Source organism: Gouania willdenowi, chromosome 6, assembly GCF_900634775.1.
Source record: "Gouania willdenowi chromosome 6, fGouWil2.1, whole genome shotgun sequence".
NCBI lineage: Eukaryota > Metazoa > Chordata > Actinopteri > Blenniiformes > Gobiesocidae > Gouania > Gouania willdenowi.
This window is the reverse complement of record NC_041049.1, coordinates 60,601,129-60,618,968: the sequence shown is the minus strand read 5'-3', so window position 1 is coordinate 60,618,968 and position 17,840 is coordinate 60,601,129. Positions and strand designations below refer to the sequence as shown.

The 17,840-nt window shown below is 35.4% G+C and overlaps 2 protein-coding genes across 2 annotated transcripts; both read right to left on the bottom strand.

The window, feature by feature from the left end:
- Positions 1-384: 384 nt before the first annotated feature.
- gatd1 (glutamine amidotransferase class 1 domain containing 1) lies at positions 385-8,428 on the bottom strand. The gene is made up of 7 exons (XM_028450907.1): positions 8,266-8,428; positions 8,071-8,147; positions 5,188-5,293; positions 5,012-5,119; positions 3,531-3,622; positions 3,343-3,436; positions 385-1,556 (listed from the first exon to the last, which is right to left on the bottom strand). The coding sequence occupies exons 1-7, from the start codon at positions 8,312-8,314 to the stop codon at positions 1,441-1,443; spliced, it is 642 nt and encodes a 213-aa protein (XP_028306708.1). The 5' UTR covers positions 8,315-8,428; the 3' UTR covers positions 385-1,440.
- A 71-nt stretch (positions 8,429-8,499) lies between these two features.
- On the bottom strand, positions 8,500-17,806 carry cd151 (CD151 molecule). Its single transcript, XM_028450906.1, has 9 exons — positions 17,654-17,806; positions 15,016-15,100; positions 14,220-14,411; positions 12,557-12,631; positions 11,533-11,556; positions 11,076-11,180; positions 10,793-10,948; positions 9,430-9,516; positions 8,500-9,319 (listed from the first exon to the last, which is right to left on the bottom strand). Exons 2-9 carry the CDS (start codon positions 15,097-15,099, stop codon positions 9,260-9,262), a joined length of 783 nt encoding a protein of 260 aa, XP_028306707.1. The 5' UTR covers position 15,100; positions 17,654-17,806; the 3' UTR covers positions 8,500-9,259.
- Positions 17,807-17,840: the final 34 nt, after the last annotated feature.

Here is a 17,840-nt window from a genome sequence, read left to right as displayed (position 1 = left end):
ATTACAGTAGTTTGTTATACTATGTTATGAATGCAGAAGTCAGGGTTAGTGTGCAATGTTTCAATACTGCATCTTTTTTTAATTAGATTTATATTTAAGAAAGTGAAAGTTTAGAAAACTTTTCTTTGAGATTGTGTGGTTAAAAAATAACACTTTAATAACAAAAAAAAATTATATAATTTGAGTCTTTTTTTTTTTTTTTTTTAGCAATTACTAGATATTTCAGGTGAGGTTGAAAAATGCTGATTGAACAATTATTACAAATACTTTGATGACACTGTTTCTTGAATATGTTTACCTAAAAAATAAGTTTATTTCAAAAATAAAACCCCATCAGACAGTCAAGTATTCATATCACAAGGCTCATTTATGCAGAGTTTTTATTATGAAATGCATGTATGTTTTTACATCACATTACATTATATAATACTGGTAAAAGACATGCTGTAAAACAAAACACAACTGTATTATTTATTTTAAAGTACGGTGTATATATAAGTGAGAAAATGATTGTTTTGGTCTCAGGAATTGTTGGCAGGGGTGTTTTTGTGCACGTTTTAGTGATATACACTAGTGACGATTTTTGCAATATATCGAAAACTTAATTATCATATAAATGTGTTTCTAAACATTTGTTATATTTCATATCAAAATGTCGACAATAATGAGACAAATCTTCAATAAAACATTTTGAGTCACTTTGAAAAGTATTTTGGCATCAGACAAGTGACAAATTAACAGTCAAAAACATTTTGACTTTTCAATTAATTTTGCGCAAAATTATTTACAACATCATTAATATACACGGAAGAGTATTATTTAAGGTCTTAAAATCGTTCCAGTTCATTCCAAATTTTGGTTAATTTGTGTTTTTGTTGGAAAAATAGGGGGTAATGTTAGTTAGGGAACTATATTCACACAATTAATTAATTATTTTATGAGCTTGAGGAATGGACTGGGATGATTTTAAGACCTTAAACAACATTCTGACGTATATTGACGATGTTAAGAACAATATTGTGCAAAATTACTCAAGTTAAAATATTTTTGACTGTCATTTTGTCAATTTTTATCATTTGATGGCAAATTTTGAAGTAAATTTATTTGGCAATTAAGTGTTGTCGATAAATTGCAAACATCTTCCACAGAATATATCAGTAAAATGCTCCTCATAAACACCCCTGGAACCAATTTCTGATACCATGACAATCATGTTCTTACTTCTTATATATCATACTTAAAAAAAAAACAGTTGTGTTTTGTTCCACCATGGGGAGGGAGGGGCATCCCCCAAATAAGGCCCTTTTTGAGATAAGGCCATTAACCTATTACTACTTTCAAACCAAGACACTCACCTAAAGCCTGGAGTGATTTGACTTGTTTGATAAATGAAGACATCAGTCGTGGTTAACACTGTTACACATTGTACAGTGCTTTTTGTTACTTATTGTTACAAAGCAGAATTAGATTATTCACTGCCAGAGACGTGGACTGCATGTTCTGTCCTGTGATGACGTGTCTGTCGACAACAACGTGTACGGCGTCTTCTTGGCTCGCTGGAAAAGAACAACAATAATGAGTACATCTTTGTTTCCTAAAGTCTTTAAATGTATAAACTTGCACCGTTTCCATTTCTAATCAATCTGAAGCTGAATGAAAAGCCTGTTGAGAGAGGATATACTCTGGAGATTATTAGATGAAGTGATTTCCTCCTCTGAAAAGTAAAATATTGTTTTCATGACATCGGAATTTAAACCCCACCCCTGAGTGTTTACGTTAGATCAATGTCTATTTAAGTTTTAGTTAATCAAGTCAAATCACACATTATTTACAGCCTTATTGTGCTCCTTACTGTCACCAACTGACAGGGAGGGTATTTATTTATTTCAGTTCCTTTCCTCTTTAAACTCTGACAGCAGCCATTTTAGGTGTAGATTTGCCCGAGTCCTCCTAGGAATGCCCTCACCTCCTAGGAACGCCCCCACTCCTGACCTTTCGTCACCGCCCACTGCCCCACAGCAGAGTGCCCCTCCAAAATTACGTATATTTATTTATTTATTTATGACAAGAAGGTTGAATATTACCAAGCAGACACATCTTGTAAGAGCCTCTGAACTCTCTCAGGTTCGTCTTTAAAGTCACTTTCCAGGTCAGACGCAGGATCGTGTTCGTACGGATGCACAATATCCTGCGTGGCCATCGTTCACAAATTGATAAAGTGTTGCTCCTTTCCAACAGTCAAATTAAAATGCACCGAACATCGATAGTAGTTTCAATGCGTGTGAAGGAGATGCAGTAGTGTTGTGATGACGCAACAGACGGCGTGCTGAAGGGGCGTGTTGGAACGGGTAGGAGCTTCTTAAAGAGACAGAGGACTATTTTGAGGCGTTTGATACAGCCATGATGTGAGAGCAAATTTATTCAAGGCAGTTATTTTAATTTACTGCGTTTACAGACCAACATAAGGTTGTAGTGTGCTATAGAATGCTACTATGTGATTTAAAAAAGAACAATCCCCCACCCAAACAAATACATTTGAGTTGCCTTTTTTCAAATGCAAAAAATAAAATCATAGAAACACATGAACATTTAACATTTAACAAAGAACACAAACATATTTCTACTGCTACACATAACGCTCTAAAATAAATGGTGACGTTTTCTTTTTTAAATTAAATAGTGTGTCACTCATTTTTTATTTATCAACTTTATTCGGACAAATTTACCCCTCAGACAAACAGACATCTTTGATTTGCTTCTAATCTTGCTTTTGTTAAAATAAACATAGAGCACATTAACCTCTTTAGGCTGTATTTGCTGGTCTGTAGTGTAAAGTATTTTTGAACGTCTTCTGGAAGAACATTTATTTTTGATTTGAACATTATCTGTGTTACTTTACGATAAATATCTTTAAATTTCATCACGTTTTATTTAACAAATAATGGACGTGTGTGTCAGTCTCATAAATCATTCCCAAAGTAGAAACATTGATCCCAAAAGGAGGAAAATGTTAAAATCCTCAGACATGGATTTAATAAAGTCTGTGCTTTAAAGCTGAAACAATAAAAAATGTAACAGATTCGTTTAATATGCATCAATTTACATAAAAAAGCAGGAAATGCCTCGGGCGTTTTTCCATAAATCATCTAAAACATAAGTACCTGTACACAATAAGACCGAGGAACACATCCAGGGTGTGTCCCATCAGGGTTTAAATTGGTTTCTAAAAAAAGCTTTAATGTAATTTTGGAATAATTAGATTAATATATAGATTTTTCTTCAACTCCAACTTTAACAGATGTAAAAAAAAAGTGGAAAAACTATCTTAAGTGTGTGACTCACCTGTGTATGATCCACCACTGTCTTTGACAAAGTCCTCCACGATCAACGGCAGGTTGGCAAAGTCTGGCCGACGCACCAATTCAAACACTGATGGCTTTAAAACAAAGACACAATAATGCAGCTACTGGGTAAAAAAAAAAAATATATAAAAAAAAAAAAAAGAAGTTGAAGTTTGAAAGCAAACGAACCCCTGTGAGGCTGTAGCCACTGAAAATCCACTTCTGTCCCTCCGTAGCACAGCAAAGAGCGGAAACGCCCTGTCCTACTGCACACACGGGCTCTGAAACCAGTGAAGAAACCAGTGTGTGACAGGTTTGATACGAGTCAGGATTCTTTTTACTTCTACCTCATCAGATTGTTTCAACTACTTCAGACATATCTATAGATATAATATACATTATACATTTCAAACCATGTTTATGTTTGTATGAACGGTTTTTTTTTTTTTATCATGAGAACCTCTAATTTTTCCAGCAGGAAAAACTCTAAATATGCAATATTTCCATAAATGAATGAAGGCCAAAGTGAAATATTTTATTACAGCCTTGATCGTGTCACTAATTGATAGCAGAATTAATTTCAATGCATCAGTATTTTTGGCACAAGGACAGTTTTAAAGAAAAATTTACCTTATATATTTTGCAAGATTAGAAATCCAGGCCTTCACTGAAATTTCCCTCAAATTTTATGCAATGGTCTCTGGTTGGGAGGGGGTCATTACACCTAAAACATATTTTTACCTTATTTTCAAGGTCGAGGCTTTGATCTATTAGGTATTAATTGAAAAAAACATTATGATATGTTATGATTACAGTATATGAAAAATATGTGGTTACAATGAGAGTCAGTGGGGCAAATTTGGTCACAAGGTTACAAGGTGTCAGTATGATGCATAATATATCTCCTTTTCTAAACACTTCCAATACACAGGACTTTGGAATTAAGCAAATAAACATAAAAAAACAATAGTGACAAAATTTCATACAACTAGCCTTAAAAATGACCAGAATATTGAGAGGCAAACAAATAAAAACACCCAAAATGTCACTTTTGGTCACAAAGATGATTTTTTACAATTACGATTAAAATTACGATTATTGTTTTCACCCTGAAAGTCAATTGTGTTCTCAATTACTAAAGTTCAGGTACAATTAATCACAAATACTGAGCCTTTAATAAATAACCCTTGTGTTAGCATCTCTAATGATAATGGGTCAGTTTTGACCAATGTTTTAAATCAGCTGTGAAATAAACTGAAATATATTATTTATCGTCTAATTTATTTCTCATCTAGTGGTTACCTGAGCCTTTTTTCTGTCTGTATACCCCTCGATTTAAATTTGTCTTTAAATGGCAAAATGATCCTTAAGTTTCACTGACAGGTAAACTTGGTATGAAACATATTTGAATAATTATTAACTGCATATGTGTAAGAAATAGAAGTGTAACATGGTTCCACAGGTTTGCGTTTAATTAAATTGTAAATGACAGTTTTTTAGAGAATGTTCATACTAATTTACAATTACAATGTCAAATATATGAACTCAATTATGATTAAAACAGCAACAAATTTTTCCAAATGCAAATATAACAAATATAATGACGTCATAATTGCAATTACTTATCAATTAAGCAATTACAATTATAATTGACCCCAACCGTGACTCACTCTGCTGAGAGATGAAGTGTGTGAGGATGCGATGGAGGGAGCCACTGTGAGCCAGGTCCGAGGGGGCGCCCGGACAGTCTGGGATGAGCAGCGCCTGGTACCGAGCACCTGTAAACCACCCATCATTTGAATATTAACGGAGCAGAGTGCAGAGTGCGGAGCAGAATTCACTGTACCATCTATGGACTCAAGCTTGGCTGGTGTAGCGTAAGTTTTCATGTTGAAGTCCTGAACCCATCTGGATGTACCATCGTCTACGTCAGCAAAGTCTAGTGGTTTCCCCTGAAATGTAAAGACATATAAAGGGTGGAGAATATAGACTATTTACTGTTTGATCAGGCAAATACAATTTTTTCTCCTATTTTTACAAAACAAAAACTATCCAAACATGTTAAAGGGATCCTCCACTGTTTTTACAGGTTTGACCTAAAATCTTCCGTAATGTCCTTATTAATAGATCTATGGCATTATTTTGCACCATATTCATGTTATTAACTTTTTAAAAATGTGTTCCTCCATCTGGAAATCACGTGATGGATGATGTCACACGGCTCCACTGCCTGTAAACATCCCATTGTTTTCTATTGAAGTGAAGCATTCAGCCTGATTTTTGGATCATTTAGCTTTATTTGAGCTTTTTGTCTTCAAATTTAATTCATTTTTTTTCTCCCTGAAGCTCTAATAACTTTCTTGAGGTTCTTACTCGTGTAATAAAAAATCTACAGGGGTGAACAGGACAAAATTAGGTTAAGGAATCCATAAATTAGAGATGTTCTAGTGTCAATTATGGAATTAGATCACACTCCAGGACACACATTTTGCCACGATATTTAAATCACGACCCACTTTTTTTTTTTTTTAAGAATTCAACCAACTAAATTTAGTTTTTCAAAAAACAGCTGTTGAAAACACACACGTAATCTTTTTCAAACATAAATCTATATATTTTCTTGTACAACATGCATTTCACAGCATACATGTCAAGAGAAAAGTGTCTTTCAAAATAAAAGACAAGTCCAATATGAGAGACATTAAGTATTTATTCATTTTTGACCAGTTGTCCGCGAACCACTTTTGGGTCCCGACCCACCAGTTGAGAATCGCTGCTTTAGAGCATCTAATTCGGCCAGCAGGACAAAGTAAAAATGACAGAAAAAAACATGAATCAATGTGTAAATTACAAAATAATTCAGTTGTAGATATCTAAGCCCCTCCAAATACACATGGACACATTTACAAATGTCCCATGCTTATATCACATGATGGCAGTCATTATTTAATCTCAAATTAATGAAAAAACTACATTTTCTCAAAATCCTGCAAATTTACTCAAATTGTTCTACTAAAGTGAATAACAATTGTTCATAATAGTAAGGAAATGTGAACCTAAGTTTAAGGTCACTTAATGTTTGAATATTGTCAGTCTCTTATATAGAGGGTTTTCATCAGTGTCACCTTCTGGGCAGTAACCCGGATGCGCGGCCATGTTGGAGGTAAGCGGTTGTTGACACTACATGTTGGAGGCTCAGGGAAGGTGTACTCTGTGATGGATAAATCACAGAAAAGCTCATCAAAATGCGTTATTAATGCAAAGGCATACAGGAAAGGGCACGTTATTTGGAAAAAATATGGTTTATTGGTGGTGCAGATCCATACAACTCGGCTTCCTCGTCTTGGATCAATGACGACCCGGAGAGTTTTCTGTCTATTATGTATCCTGATATCAACTACCTAGAGTTCAACAAGCCCATATACAGCAGAAGACCTCAAATCTAGACGTTTGGAGGTCGGTTGCGGCTGCAGAGGCTCCCGTTAGCAACAGATATACTGTATATCAGCAGATAACTTAGTCAGTTCTAATAATTTTCGAAGTGAACCTGCAGCGTAGTTACTGTAAAATAGTATAAGACCACTAGGAAATTTTAGATTCAGGCAAATCAAACAGTTATAGTCCGTTAGATGCGACTACTCTGGATCTCAATCCTCAGACTGCGACGCCGGCTACATCCAGCGACCTGTGGAGCAGCGGAGCGTCGTACCAGCAGTGTCTGCCAGCGGTGTGATCAGAAGCAAGAGCGGGGCTAGCAATCAAGCTAAAAGCGAATCCTTCCATCCTGTGTTTTAATGTCCGTTCCCTGGAGAACACACTGGACTACCTGAAGCTGGATTTAAATGTAAGACGGGAGATGAGGGCGGCGGTGTTTGCATATACACCAATAACAACTGGTTCAACAACAGTGAGCTAGTCTCATGTCACTGCTCTCCTGATGTAGAACTACTGACTATAAAATACAGACATTGTTCTTCCCTGATCTGTTATAACTTTTGGCAGTCTATAAAACTCCATGTTTTTCACGTTCTTACCGATTAGTACAGCCAAAAACACGGCAATACTTCACCATTTCCTCTCAAAATTCAGGTTTTGCTCGTTTGTGTGCCTCGGTAAATCGGCTGCTTACCTCCAAAATGGCGACTTCCGGGTTGATGACGTGCTGTGAAAACCCTCTATGAGATTTAGGGTCTTTGCTGTGTATGGGCTTGGTGAAATCCAGGTAGTTGACAATATCAGGATACAAAATAGATCTCTGGGTCTACATTGATCCAAGACGAGGGAGCCGACTCGTATGAATCTGCACCACCAATAAACCATATTTTTCCAAATATTGTCCCCTTTCCTGCGGACCAATTCCTTCCTGTGTGCCTCTGCCACTAAAATGTATTTTGAGGAGCTTTTCTGTGATTTACCCATCACAGAGTACACCTCTGTGAGCCTCCAACATGTAGGTCAACATCCGCTTACCTCCAACATGGCCGCGCATCCGGGTTATTGCCCAGAAAGTGACGTCGGTGAAAACTTGCCATACTTTATATGAAATTCATAACTCGAAGTGCAAACTAGGGCACAATAATGTTGAAATTATTCGTTTTCCTGCATAAATTTTGCGGCCCACTTGAGAACAAACTGGTCTGTATTTGGCGTCTGAACTAAAATGAGTTTGACACCCCAGGGTAACAAGGTGAGGACGGCGTATTTTCAAAATAAAGGTCCCAGAGCTCACCCCAGGTGTGGCTGTCTGCAGGTTGAAGACTGAGCTGCTCAGACTGAAGCACTGAAGGAACGACTGAGCTGAGACTCCTGAGAAACAAAGACGGTAATAAAGTATATCTGTAACATTAGCCACACCATCAAACAAACCAGTTACTGGTAACAAACCAGTCAGATGTGGTAGTGACGGCGGAAGTCACGTGCTCACCTTGCGGTGTGGCGCTGCCCACGATCAGACACGTGGGTTTGGAGGACATTTCACTGATATTTGATTAAATAAAAACGGAAAAGTCAAAGCAAGACATGAATGAACCACGCAAGGAGGAAGTTCCGTCAGCAGACAACAACATCCGCATTGGCGTTTTTCAAAATAAAAGTTCAACACGTTACAGATAAAACGTGATCACTAACACAGACCTCATTTATTTACAGTACAGCACAGTGATGGGAATCAAAATTTATTACAGCTTATTTTACGATATATATATACACAGTACAGCCAATGGATACATAAAATTTAATTAAATATATCCACAACATTTATTTATTTAACATATATAACATTATTATATGTCCAGCTTCAGAGTATCCAATTAAATTTAAGAGGACAACAGCTCGATTTTAAAGTGCACAGCTGAGTATGCCCCATCCCCCAACCCTGGTAAATAAAGTTAAAATAGAACTGGGAATTTGGAGAGTAACAGGGGAAAAATACATTTTAAAGCAAAAAATAAAAAAATAAAATTAGCAACAAATTAATTTTGAACTTTTAATGAGATGACGGGAATATCTTTTGATATCACCATGGTAGGAATGGCCAATTATAAGGGAATACATTTCTCTTTAGCAGTAGATACAAGTAAGTCATTTTCTTTATAGTCCATAAAGATGTACAGTATGTGTGCTTCACCTGTGTCTTTAATGTAACTGAATATATGTGCCAATAATTAAATTTCTGTGCGAAACAAGGATATACAACTGCATAATTTAATCATTTGTACATAAAACATTCCCTTTCCTATATGTCATCCATTATTTTTAATATCAAATGAAAGACGGGATGTCTTCAAAAAACTATACCGGGAAAAACAAGTGCCGCCCAGCAGCAAGTGTAAAGCAATTATTGCACAACATGTTGCAAAGCATTGTGAGCAAAAAGCTAATGAACAGAATAATTAGGTTTCATGTGTTGGAGCCAGGGTTCAGTAGGGATCTTCTTTTAAATTGTGATAAAGGCAGCAAGTGAACATCATCCCCACCAGCTGAAAGAGAAGAAGAATGAGGACTTTCTGGATTTGTTTTTCTCACTGCATACAGAAGATAAAACCTTTGTTCACATGTCATTTGTTTTCCTCATGTGTGAGTGCTTCACCTGTAGAAATGCAATCCCGATGCCAACTGCACTCAGAATATAAAACTGACTCAGGATGAACTCTTCCAACTTCATGATGCAGCCTCCCTGGGATGACATAGAAGATAATAAAACTGTTGCTGTTATTAAAGCCGGGGGCCACATGCAGCCCTGGATTTATTTTGTGTGGCCCTCAAAGTAAATGCACACACTGATGGACAAATACAAAATGTGACAATAAAAAAAATGCACAAAATGACTCCAAAAACACAAAAAATGACAAAAAAAAAAACAGTAATGTAACTCCAAAATCACACAAAATGACTGAAATAACACACACACCAAAAAAAAAGAAAAATACACAAAAAGACTAAAAAAAAAAACATACATTACAGAAAAATACACAAAATAATTGCGAAAAACACAGAAAACAAGAACAAGAATATACCAAAATGAAAGGAAAAATGCAAAACAATCATAAAACAGGCAAAACCCTTGGTTCTTTCTTGTATCAATGCTCAGACTGGTCATTATTCTAAATGCTGACATGAACTTTTGAAAATGTATTTTTTAATCTTAACAAACAACAACAACAGGACTAAGCAAGCAGGACAATATAAATGGTTTGTATCTATGCTGCAAATAGTGAGACATATTGTTTGTTGGCAAAAAAAGAGAAAAAAATAGGAAACCAAAATGTTTGATTATGGTTGAACAGAGGGGATACAGGAGTGAAAATCAACCTGTACAAAAAGGAAATTACATAGAGGAAAATGTACATACAGTATACAAAAGACAAGTAAATGAATATAACAGTGCCAATTTCTATACATCAATACACATTTCAGTTTAAATACTCACCCATAACAAGTATATATATATATATATATATATGTATATATAACCCTAACTGTTTTTCTCTACTGCATATGAATGAGAGAGAGAGATTTTTGGTTTGTTGATGATTTTAAATGTTTCTGCAGCTGATTTTAATGTTCTTATTGATTTTGAAGCTGTTGAATGTTTTCTGTTGCACTATGCACTATACAAATACACTTGCCTTGCCTTACCTCAAAGTAAATGCACAAAATGATGGAAACACAAAATTACTGAAATAACACACAAAAACATAATGAAAAAAGAAAAAAAGGACAAAAAAAAAATAGATTGCAGAAAAATACACAAAATGATGCCAAAAAACACAGAAAACAAGAACAAAAATATACAAAAATTAAAGAAAAAATGCAAAAGGACCATAAATACACACAAAACCATTTGTTCTAAATGCTGTCATGAATGTTGATAATGTGGCCCTCTGATCAGACCATGACCGTTTTGTGGCCCCTGCTGTGACAAAAGTGGCACATCTCTTTCCTTTTCTTACCTCCAACCTGTAGATGTTGGAGGGATGATCGCTGCGGCCGCAGAGCTCACTGGGAGTTTTGCAGCAACTATCGGGAACAAGAAGCTGGTTTTTCGGGGTCTTGATCCAAAGGTTGTTCTTCCAGTCGGAGAAATTCTGACTCCCACAACATTTAAACTGAGGAGGAGGAGGAGGTGTGTGAGGAAGAGTTATTTGTTTTTTAATGATGTTTGTGCAGTTTAAAGATTTTAGCATGGAAATATTGGCCATTAAAAGACTTATTAGTGACAACACAGATGTCCACCTCCTGCTGGAGTCTGTCCACAGCATCTGTGATGCTCTCCTCTCCTGGTTGACGGTATTTCTGCTGCATGGTTATCTTCAGGTTCTGCTGGAGCTCTTCATCCAGCTGCAAAAGCAGAAGAAGAAGAAGAAGAAGAAGAAGAAGAAGAAGAAGAAGAAGAAGAAGAAGAAGAAGAAGAAGAAGAAGAAGAAGAAGAAGAAATTCTCATGCGTATGTTACATCCAAATCTCCTCCCATTAATAAAAATAGCCCCGCTCAGGTTTCTGTCCTCCACTGTAACATTCCAGTCTACCTGAGCAACATAACTGGATATACACAAGTGCAAATTCTATGACCTCATCAACATTCTTCAAGCAAATCGGCACAGAAATAGCTTTGGAGCTTGGCTAGTGAGGTGGTAGGGGTTAATAAAGCTAAAGCTAAAAAAAAGGATAGATTCAAACATGCAGTAGATTACCTGGAAGCAGATCGGGGGGAAACACTAGAGCCAGAGAAGAGAAAAGAAACAGATATTTAAAAAAAGAACAGAAAAGATGATCCATATGATTTTGTTTAAAAAATCCTTGAAAAAAGATAATAACTGCAAGTCAACAATGTGACGTCTACAGTACATAGGAATAATTTGTAGGAGAGCTCCTCATCTGATCAAACTTCATCTGTACTCAATTAAAAATTATTTTAAAAACCAATTCTATTTTTTGCTGTTTTTTTTTTGCTTGTCTTTTGATGTTAGAGTCAGGGTTGGGGCCAATTATAATTGCAATCGTGTAATTGATAATTAGTTACAATTATGGCATAATTATAATTGTAAATGACATGGAAATTCTATAAAAACTGATCATTTATAATTGAACACAAAACTGGGGAACCATGCAACAGTCCTATGTACAGTTCTACACGTATGCAATTATTAAAATATGTTTCATGTCAAGCTTTTCCACATTTTACCATTTAAAAAAAATTTAAATCAATGGGAATAGTGACACAAAAAAGGTTCAGATGTCCACGCCAAAAATATTAAAACCTATATTTGTATTGATTAGGAAGCCTAACAATGTAACCAATAGATAGGAAAGTTAGAAATTAGATGATAGATATTTGTTTTTAGTGTATTTTACAGCTGATTTAGGACCTGTTATCATTAGAGATGCTAACAGAAAGCTAACACAAGAGGAAGGTTAACTTTTATTAGGTTATTTATTTCAGGCTCAGTAATTGTGATTAATTGTAACTGAAATTTAGTAATTAACATAATTGTATTTGACTTTCTGAGAATAAAAAAAGAATTGTAATTTGAGGGTTTTTTGGGTTTTCCCTGGCATACTTCTAAAGTATATTAATTTCTGTTAATGTCTGTCCACTGTTGATATTATTACATTTCGTTGTATTTTAAACTCTGCCAAAAAACAAAAAAAGAAAAAATGATTTGTTATTATGACCAATTTTGCCAAAGCACACACGCTGATAGTTCACGTCCTCACCTCCTGGTAGGTGATGTAGGCCAGGACGCCTGCGATGATCTCCAGGAGGAAAATACAGAGCAACAGGACTAAATACTGCAGAGGAAGAGACATGAAGTCAGTGAACCAGAAAAGCCCTAAATCTGCCCTTAGGTAATCATAATCTACTCCTAAACTAGTCTTTAACTAGTCCTAAACTAGTCCAACAACGAGTCCTAAAATAGTCCTAACATAGCCTCAAACTATTCCTGAACTAGTCCCGAACGTGTCCTCAAGTGATCACATACTAGTCCTAAACTGGTCTTTAACTAGTCCTAAACCAGTTGTAAAAAAGTTCTCAACTAGTCTTTAATTAGTCCTAGAACTAGTCTTAAAGTAGTCCTAACATAATCCCAAACTATTCCTGAACTAATCAGTCCTTAACTTTTCACATACTAGTCCTAAACTAGTCTTTATCTAGTTCTAAACCAGTTCTAAAACTAGTCCTAAACTAGTCTTTAACTAGTCCTAAAGTAGTCTTTAACTAATCCTAAACCACTTCTAAAACTAGTCCTAATACTAGTCCTAAACTAGTCTTTAACTAGTCCTAAACCAGTTTTAAAACTAGTCCTAAACTAGTCTTTAACTAGTCCTAAACCAGTTTTAAAACTAGTCCTAAACTGGTCTTTAACTAGTCCTAAACCAGTTGTAAAAAAGTTCTCAACTAGTCTTTAGTTAGTCCTAGAACTAGTCTTAAAGTAGTCCTAACATAGCCCCAAACTATTCCTGAACTAATCAGTCCTTAACCTATCACATACTAGTCCTAAACTAGTCTTTATCTAGTTCTAAAACTAGTCCTAAACTAGTCTTTAACTAGTCCTAAAGTAGTCTTTAACTAATCCTAAACCACTTCTAAAACTAGTCCTAATACTAGTCCTAAACTAGTCTTTAACTAGTCCTAAACCAGTTGTAAAAAAGTTCTCAACTAGTCTTTAGTTAGTCCTAGAACTAGTCTTTAGTTAGTCCTAGAACTAGTCTTAAAGTAGTCCTAACATAGCCCCAAACTATTCCTGAACTAATCAGTCCTTAACTTATCACATACTAGTCCTAAACTAGTCTTTATCTAGTCCTAAACCAGTTCTAAAACTAGTCATGAAATTAGATCTAGAACTAGTCTTAAAGTGGTCGTAACCTAGCCCCAAACTATTCCTAAAGTAATCCTGAACAAGAAAAAAAAAGCCATGCTCCGCTCTACTGATTTAAAATAATGTGTGTGCGTGTGTGTGTGTGTGTGTGTGTGTGTGTGTGTGTGTGTGTGTGTGTGTGTGTGTGTGTGTGTGTGTGTGTGTGTGTGTGTGTGTGTGTGTGTGTGTGTGTGTGTGTGTGTTTAAAAGGGGACAGGCATGTCCACCATAATGAGACAGAAGGTCTGCAGAGGTTACATTTCAACGTTCAGTGATGTGCATAACAAAGTCTTTTCTGTGTAGACGGAATCATGGAGAAGTAGGGAATCATTAATTAATGGATGATGGATGAATATTTCACTAACACTGACAAATACTGTACGTTTGTTCTTCCTGCCTCAGAAACTGAGTTACCATGGTAACAGACTCAGGAATAACATTTCCATATGAAGATTTCTCAGCTGAAACAGTTTTAAAGCTTGATTAAATTGAGTTAAAGGCAGAGTTTAGTGCTGATTTACCACAATTAAAAGACTCTTGATCTCCTTCAGGGTGGCACAGCATCCTATGATCCCCGTGATTATCACCGTTGCTCCGGCTGCTATCAGCAGGTAAGCTGAGGTTGAGTAGAGGCTGGAGTTCAATAAGCTGATATAGTCACTCTTTTCCACCAGAGTCCACACCCCCACAGCCAGCACAGCCCCTCCTGCCAGCTGACAGAGAGCAGTTAGAAACTCAGGTGACACAATACCAACTTTTAGAAATACCATGACAAAATCACAGTCTCAGTCATACATATGAAATATGAACAGTCTTGAATTACAACATTATTGCTGCATCTATATGACAGTGGTCTTTAAAAAAAAACAATCTTGTTTGTATATATAAGAAAAGTTTATATATATATGAAAGACTTAATATATATATGAAAGTGTATTTATATATATATACTGTATATATATGAAAGACTTAATATATATATGAAAAACCTGGAAATAAGATCTTTTTATCAAACGCAGCAGACTAAACTGTTTTTCATATATATATATAAAGTCTTTCATATACAGTGTATATAAAAAAAAGTGTATATAAGTGTAAATAAATACACTTTCATATATATTAAGTCTTTCATATATATATAAATAAACTTTTATATATATATATTCAAAGGTTTCTTATATATATTCAACTTTCATATATATATTTAATTTCCTGAACGGCTTGCCATATATATATATATATATAAAATTAGATCTAAATGATAATTGTGGTCCATATGAACAACTATAGAATTAGCTTCAAGGCGTGGTAACTTACCCAGAAAAGAACATTGAAGATAAGAAGCAAACACTTCAGACAAATCATCCCACACGTGTGAGATTTTCCCCCTTGAGCTTCCATCCTATAGGAAAAGTACAAAAGCACACATCATTTTTTTCTTCTGGCATGTGATATGATAACTTATAGCAGTGTTTCTCAATATTTTTTAGGCTAAAATAAAATAAAGTACAACATTTTTCTTAGAAAACTATTTAAAAACAACTATATATAATAATGATGGAATTAATGAGTGATAACACATCATATTTGGTAAATAAGTGAAAATAAAAAGTATTTAAAGCACTGGTTCCCAACCTTTTTTTGGATCGTGACCCCATTTTGATATCAAGAATTTCTGGCGACTCCAAAGACATTTTTTTCTCAAATAAGTTTTTGATTATGTTTGAGCTTGGATATCTATTTGACTGCATTTTAGTTGAACTAGACTGATGTTTCACAAAGTGAAAGTATAGAAATACATTTGTTTAAGATTGTTTTATTTTGTTTCATTTAAAAAAAAAAAAATAGTAATTTAAAGTTTTAAGAATATTTAAATTTTTCAAAAATTTCCGGCGACCCCACATAGGGTCCCGACATCAAGGTTGAAAAACAGATTTAGTGGCTCCTGAATAGATTTATTTATATAGTTTTTATCATTTCCAGTCATCTCACGCCTGTGGTGGGACCAAGACTGCAGCTTAAATTCCTCTTGAAAGCAGAATAAAAGTTAATTCCTAATGCTAATTTAATTCTGAATTAAGCTTAATTCCGAATTAAACTTAATTCCCAATTAAACTTATTCCGTTTTTTAATTCCGAATTAAATAATTCCTCTTTCTTGTAAACAGTTTACAACGCTTAAAGCCGCTTTAAGTTAATTCCGGTCGTTTTGCGCATGCGCGACTTGCGGCAATGACACCTTTGGTGACGACATAATCCAACATGGCCGCCCAGAGAAGAGCCAACATAATAGAAAGACATGGATATATTGAAAAAAGGGGATGAACGGAGGCATAAACGTGTGGAAATTAACACGGACACATGACTTATTAAACACACGGAGATCAGCAAACGGAGCTGGATTCACCGGATGGGTGATACTAAAACCCGGAGATGGAGGAAATGTGTCCCCTCACTGCTGCACAGGCTGTAATATCACCAAGTTTATTATTGTAACGGGTGTTCGAGCTACTATATTTACCAGGGAGCAACTATTTATTCCTGGTTATTGTTTTCTGGAGTTTTACTGGGCTTTATTACTTTTACTTTACTATCTCTTCCGCTACGTGAACCAAAATGTGTTACTTTATTTGTTAATTTTCCACTCTCTCTCTTTCTCTCTAGTGCCCCTGTAGTGTCATCGCGTACCCCTAGAGGTACACGTACCCCCATTTGAGAAACACTGACTTATGGGATGTTTTTCTTCAACCAAAGCAGTTTGCACCTCCTTCCGTGGAATTATGGAATTCAAAATTATGAGAAGCGCACAAAGAGTGAATGTGATGAAGGGTTAGATAAATAGTCAGTGTGCTTTAGTTTCACCTGTGGTTCAAACAGCTGCAGTAAACACGAGCTCTGTCTCATGTCACACAGCACAGTATAACCTAGTGTGAGCTCTACCTTTCACACCATCAACAGAAACAGGAACTAGTTTCTAGTTGTAAACCAGCAGCTGTTCTTGGAAATTAAAACACACTGTCATTTACTGAGGTGTAAAGACCAGTACTGATATATCCTACCCAAGTAGAAGTACTGCTACAAGTACAAGTAAGTTTATTATTTACATAAACTACTGAAGTGTAAGTAAAAAAGTAGCTCAAATAAATAGTTAAACTTGAAAAGGAGGAGACCAGCTCTAACACAATTGGAACTTAATTTATTTTCCACAAAGGCATCTGTATAAAATACAAAGTTTGTCAAAATATACAATAAAAAATAAAAATAAATAATAATAATAATAATAATTCTTTCAATTAAAAATAAAAATACATTTCAGGCTCTAAGTAAAGATATATTTATACTCTAAAACTGAGAAAATAATTAACATTCAATGCTGTTTTGGTGCCGTGCATTACGTTTAATCTGATTGCTATGCTGTGATACATTTGATTGTTGTCTGGTCATTTCATTTTTTGTAATTTCACAATGTCCGTTGATCATTTTAAAACAAAAAATAACAATTTATTGAGTAACTGTTGGGTGTAGAAATGTAATGAATGACTTTTACTACTTTTAAAACATAAAGTACAAGTCAAATGACTGATTTAGAAATATACTAAAAAAAAAAGTACAAGTACCCATAAAGGCAACTCAATTACAGTAACGTGAGTACTTGTACACACACAGGCCGTCTCCCATCTCTGTGGATGAATCTCATACACTTCAACACATACTGAATCTTCACTCTCAGCTGTGCACCCTAACCTGATTTGAACTTTCTTCTTCTCTATTTTTAGACGTGTGGTGGTGGGACAGGATATAACACGTAATTAATTAAAGAACATTTTTCCAACTGAACGTTGAAAATGTGAGCTCACACCAGCAGCCTAATAAAGCACAAACACTGACATCATGAGTTATTTTTAACTGCCAGCGTAAAACAGCTCTTGTTTTAAGATTATAAAACACCTTCTTACCTGACTCCAGTCCGTGGACCCACTGAAGGACGTGGATTTTAGGGGTAACGTCTCACCAAACCCCAGTGGACGTTAGTCTGTCACTGAAGGTGAACCACAGCAGTAGAAGGTCTGGGTTGACAGGCAGACCCTTGGTCCTCTTTTGGCTCAACAGGATCCTAACCCCCCCCCCCAACCCTAGCCCACC